The sequence below is a fragment of the Falco cherrug genome, chromosome 3 (genome assembly GCF_023634085.1).
Source record: "Falco cherrug isolate bFalChe1 chromosome 3, bFalChe1.pri, whole genome shotgun sequence".
Taxonomy (NCBI): domain Eukaryota; kingdom Metazoa; phylum Chordata; class Aves; order Falconiformes; family Falconidae; genus Falco; species Falco cherrug.
In genome coordinates, this window is record NC_073699.1 from 112,355,091 (window position 1) to 112,360,797 (window position 5,707).

General features: G+C 37.5%; 1 protein-coding gene across 1 annotated transcript; it reads right to left on the reverse strand.

The window, feature by feature from the left end:
* Nucleotides 1-936: 936 nt before the first annotated feature.
* Nucleotides 937-5,415, reverse strand: LOC102053923 (arylacetamide deacetylase-like 4). The gene is made up of 4 exons (XM_005437094.1): nt 5,233-5,415; nt 4,637-4,853; nt 2,037-2,100; nt 937-1,711 (listed from the first exon to the last, which is right to left on the reverse strand). Exons 1-4 carry the CDS (start codon nt 5,413-5,415, stop codon nt 937-939), a joined length of 1,239 nt encoding a protein of 412 aa, XP_005437151.1.
* Between the last annotated feature and the right edge of the window lie 292 nt (nt 5,416-5,707).

Consider the following 5,707-nt stretch of genomic DNA (forward strand, 5'->3'; position numbering starts at 1 on the left):
TCAGGTTCATCACTGAGTATGTGTTTAGCAAATGTAACTTGCTCTCGTAACAAATATTTGAAGAGCTAGTTTGTTGGTTTTTGTTGTTGTTGTTGAAAGCATCACAAAATTGCCATAGCATTACAGTGGTAAGATAATATAATGTTGTGCTCCTCTGCCTTCTTACATCTGTGATCTTCAGAACTTTTTCAACAAATGTAGCGTAACAGGTAGTCTTGAGCATGAGACAATCTTGAAGGAAAGAGTACAAAAAGGAAAAGAAGTCTCACCTCTACACTTCCCTAACATGTAGACACTCATTAAAGTTTAGGGATTCTAGTTTAAGAATCAAGTTCCAAAATGAAATGTTGTTTCTCAGATTCCAAACAAAGTCAAACACATACTAGTTCCAGTTTAGAACTTCCGCCTGGGACAGAAGCCTTTCTTTTGAAAGTCTTTGTGCAAACTAACCCTAAAAATCAAAATGTATAGCTGCAATTTCCCTATTGGACATAAGACTTGATAGAACCCGAGTCATTGGGCTCTCCATCTGATAGTGTAAACACCTCCTGTCTCTCACCAAATGGACCAAAGTAGATCCCGCTTGTTGTCTTCAGCATTTATGGGCCGTCAAAGAATCTTCAGGGAGGGGTGTTCTTGCTGCTTGCCTTGAATGTGTGCCAGCCATGCAAAGATACTGGGATTGCTAGAGTTAAAGTGAAAGAGTATGTTCCAAGTGGCTTGGGTTTGCATCTTGGATCTTATTGGTGTGCTTTTATAATAATGTTTTCTAGAATGGTGGTGCTTTAAATAATCTTAACATTTTTTAGAGAGTCACTATAGAAGCAGAAATAAGAAAGTAAAAAATGCAATCTAAATCCAAAACATTAATCAAAAGTGTTAACATTCTTTGCCAAGAATAATGCAAGACTTGCATCTTTATTCTGAAAAATACTTTTATAAACTGTTTATATACTTCACAGTACTATCCATTATCTTTTTTCCAGATAAAAAGGAAAAAATCCCGTAGCCAAAAAAGGCTAAAATTCCATGGAACCCACTTTCACAATGATACCAGGTCACTTGAACACCATTGTCCTCTAATCGCTTCTTGTATAATAGTCCGTCATCCCTCAGTACATCAAACTCACAGGTCACAATGTAGGATTCAGGGAGCTGGCAAATTATGGAGTCTTCAGCTAAAAGTGGGGAAAATGTTATTGCTAAAAGTTCTTTGACTGCTTCATGGACTTCAGGTTTGTATGAAGTGGATTTCTGTGGTACATAGCCTCTAATCTTAAATTCATCAGGAATAATGTCAGCACTTATCCATTTTTTATACTTCCGTTTCATACTCTCAGGAACATGGCAGTTTTGTAGGACATCTTCCAAAACTGATGGTTCTTTATTAAGATAACGAAAACAGAAGTAGATAACTAGCCTCCGAAACAACATGGGGACTGAAGCATTCTGCTGATAGGAAGGCAAATGAAAATCTAGCCCCTGTAGTCCAGGATAGAGTAAGACTTGAGCACGTACTTTTGGGAGATCTTTTTTATTCAGCAGTATTTGGCAAATAACCGTAGCAAAATTAGCTCCACAGCTGTCACCACTAATGATGATGAGAGCAGGATCCACATGATACTCTTCTAAATTCCTCATAAAGTATAAGGTGGCATTGAGACAATCAAAATATTGCCCTGGGTATGGGTGTTCAGGAGCCAAACGATAACTGAAATGTCAACAGTACTGTGGTTATTGTCAAAGTAATTATAAAAATTTAACTTGTGTTGTTCATGGTTGACTGGTATGATAGTTATGTAGGCCTTTTTTCCTAATTTTTAAAGATTATATTTGTTTTTAACTAGTGTAGATTGGAAAGAAAAACTAATGGTATTAGAATACTTTGCCTATAAGCACACTTCTAAATTAAACGAAAGGCTAAAGCAAAAAATAGGGAGCCCAATCTAAAAAAAGTATTTTCAGCAGATTTTTCAGAAGTGTTTCAACACTGAACTGTATTACCACAAATACTTCTATGTAAAAGTAGCACTTACCCAACAGACGCAACCACTGAGTTGCATTTTTTGGCAATATATCGGCATATTCTTTCAAAAGCTCCTAAAGAGAAAGTTTATCAGAAATCATGTTTTAAAAATCAAATATCCTTTTGAAATGAAAATATAGATCCTTGAACCTATGCTTTGTGGAAGGCACTGCAACATGAGACCGATGAGTAACTTGTGTTACGCAATGCAGTCTTTACATGTTAACACATTCTCTGGTTATTGGTCAGTGGCTGTTAGGGCATAAGCGTGTAAGAATGGTAATACTAGGAAAAAACAGAAGTCTGTCTAGGCTGGTATTGCACCTCAGCTGGTGGTCAGCAAAAGATGGCTAAGGAGAAGCATAAGCTGAGGACAAGCATGTAGTAATAAGAAGCATACAAAAAGTTGAGGCTCAGAGAACTCCTTTGAGACAGAAACTGTGTCTTTATATTTAATGCCATTGATTAATATTTCTTCCCTGAATTATTCAAACCACTTCTCAAAGCCATGATTTTAACATTAACAACTTTATGCATTGAAAATGTCCATAGCTTGCTTACAAACATGTAAAGAACCATTTCTGTTTGCTCATTTTGTACCTGGCATTCACTACTTCTATTTGGTGACATACCATCACCTCAGTCTCCTTTATTCATGTATTTGCTGACTCATTTAAAAAAATTTAAATTCATTTGTGAAGCATGGCTGCCATTCATATGGATTTTAAGGAGTAAGTCATATTTATCTGCCCAATGATCCTGTTCATTGTAGCTTCTGCTAACTTGCTAGTTGCAGACTTCAGGCTTACTAGTATGTAGATTCCCCAAGTCCCTTTAAAAGCTTGTCCTTATGTTGCTTTCCTGTTACCAAGTACGATCGGGAATTCAAACGGAAGGTCACATGATACAGTCAGTGTATCGGTATGGGTATTATATTAATCCATGGCATATGATACAGCTCCCTCAGTGTCCTGATTGTGCAACAGCAATTGTGTTGTGAACAACAACTACAACTATGCAACTTTGTGGTGTGTTTTTTAATTCCAGCAATGGCAATTTACCTTTCACTTAGATTGGAAGAGGCTTATCTCTTGAGTCCACCCAAACTAGCTCTAGAACTGGAAGCATCACAGCTGGTGTCAGCCTAACACTCCACCCAGATTAACATGCTCTGCAGTGAAACGAGGGTAGATTATTTCTGCCACAGTGCAGAACGGAACCTCAGTTACTAGGGGTTTGTATTGTATTGTAAACTATTACTGTTTCTGCATGATGCTCAATGAAGCTAGGGAGACTCTAACTCGTTTGCAGGTAACTGAAGTCTGTCTAATGTAGTGCTAGTGGAGACTTACCCTTTGAAACAGTAAAGGTTTCAAACCCCACGAACTTCCCTGTCTGACCCCTGGAATGAAGCCTGGGTTTCCATGTTAGGTGCCCTGGCTTCCAGACAAAGCACACATAGACTTGGTTGCTCAGAAAAAGATTCAGAATGATTAGGAGGCTGAGCCAGCTGCTACTGAGGCAATCAAAGGGTTGTCTCCCTTTCTGAAAAAGAAATAAAGCATTCTGTGCAGTGTTATCACAAGGATCAAACTCTCCCAGACTGCTTCTATTTTTAATGCTCATTTATTATTTATATTTCCCTTCATTTTCATTCCTTGTTTGCATGAATGGGAATATATGTACAGATTAGGTTTTTAATGTATTCTTTAAATTCTATTTTGGACCATGTTATATCTTTTAGACTTCCTTTGATGCATGGACTGCAAGTTGAGAAACACTGACTTTTGTAGTGTTTCCACACAAAAGTTTAGTGCTGAGCGCAGAAGTATATCTTAAATTCTGTACTTTGAGGCCCTACCCAAGCTTACAGGAAATACTTCAGTCCAATTGAGATCCAAAACTAAAAATTTCTCCTTGAGAAGTAAGCAAAGCATTGTTCCAAAGAAGGAAGCCAGAATATACTCTTTTTAGCAACAGCATTGCCATTTTCATGATACTGTAATTATTCCAGAAAGTAGATCTAGGCTGAGTTCCATATCAACCTAAAAGGATTTTAAGGTACATTTTCAAAAAAGATGGAGTACAGAGAATGAGAGAAGAGCCATAGATTCCAACTCTTACTCCAGGACTGTTGCTGTATCTTATTTTTAGCTAGCCATTAGTTAAGGTTCACGAACATCCTGTGAGCTGATCTTCCCTCACAGTGACCTAAGCATACGTGTTTTGTTTTAATGGTGTCTCTTTCTCGGCCCCAGCAAACTGAATCTTTCTCAGAACAGCTTCAACAGGAGGAGCAGAGTCCCTTTGCTGTTAGCTGACAGCTGATTGAGGGGTTTCTGAATCACAGTTCTGGAGTTAGAAGCCTCAGGTCTGCTAAGAGCTGCTTTCATCAACTTTGCCTGTAGCCCAGAGAAAGCAGAAATGTGATTACCTGGACTGTGCACTAGACTATTAATTCCACAAGGTGTTTTGCATTTGTATTGGGACTGATTGCAAAGGCTATCGTCACTAGAAAGGACAGGTGAGATACTGACTGACACATGTCTGAAGGTAAAAGTGTAAAAGGTTTGGATTTGATTTTAAAAACAAAACTTGCTGATTTCTTACTAATGCTCCCAAATGTGCCAGCGCCTCCATGAAAATACAGTATTCCTCTTCTTTTGCCGGTAGGTGGCCATTTAGGCTGATAAATCCTCAATGGTACCTCATCTGCTTTGACATCTTTGATAAGAAGTTTTGAATCTCTCCATGGTGGTATTCCATCTAGGATAACTCGCAATAAGCTTAAATCACTGCAGATCCCTAGCTTCTCCAAAATCTTTCCCTGTGGAAAATAAAGAATTTGGAAGAAGAAGAGTAATGTAGGCTTGCTTCTGAATAGATAGCATTATTAAATATACATGCAGTTTAATAGGTACAGAATACATGCAGTTATTTTTTAATTCTCATGTGAAAGTTTTCCAATGTATAGTGGCTGTAGTTTGACAGATGCACTGAAAAATCTAAATAAGCTTTTAAGATCAGTCGTATCAGTTTTATGAGTTAATTTAACGTGATGTGGTTCATATAGCAATGCTTACAGGCTTCAGGAGAGTGAATTGCTTCTTCTTGTCTTTTTTTTTTTCTTAAGTCATTGTCTTCCTGCTCCCAAATATCCTACCAAAATAAAAGTGAAAACCCCAGTTATAAGAAAGTTAACTTACCAAGACCATGGTTGTAAGCAACAATGAATGGAAAAACCGAAGCTTTAGAGGTTGGTCAATTCCAGGTGGCAGTTCTGAATTGAAAAAATCATAAAACAACCCGCCCAAAACCAGTGCTGGTATTATAACAGGAGAAATTAAACCCATTCCTATTATTGCTAAAATTGTATAAACCAATGCCATTTCACTTCGACAGAAGTGAACACTTAAAAAACCTATGCTGTCTTTAGCCTTGTTTTCAAGTGTTTCTGAGGTGTCTTCACAGGAGACTAAGCACTCAGTTCATAAGCAGAATAAAAAGTTTATTAATGTTGCAATACCATAATTTTCTCCACCCTTCTTTTGTTAATGATATTACTGGCAACACTTCCTTATACTAAAATAAAGGCAGGGGGAAGCTTCTACCCTTTACAAAAGGTGGAATTCAAAGTACGTGGAATTGATTTGTATCATGAGTTCTTCACTAACAATGAGA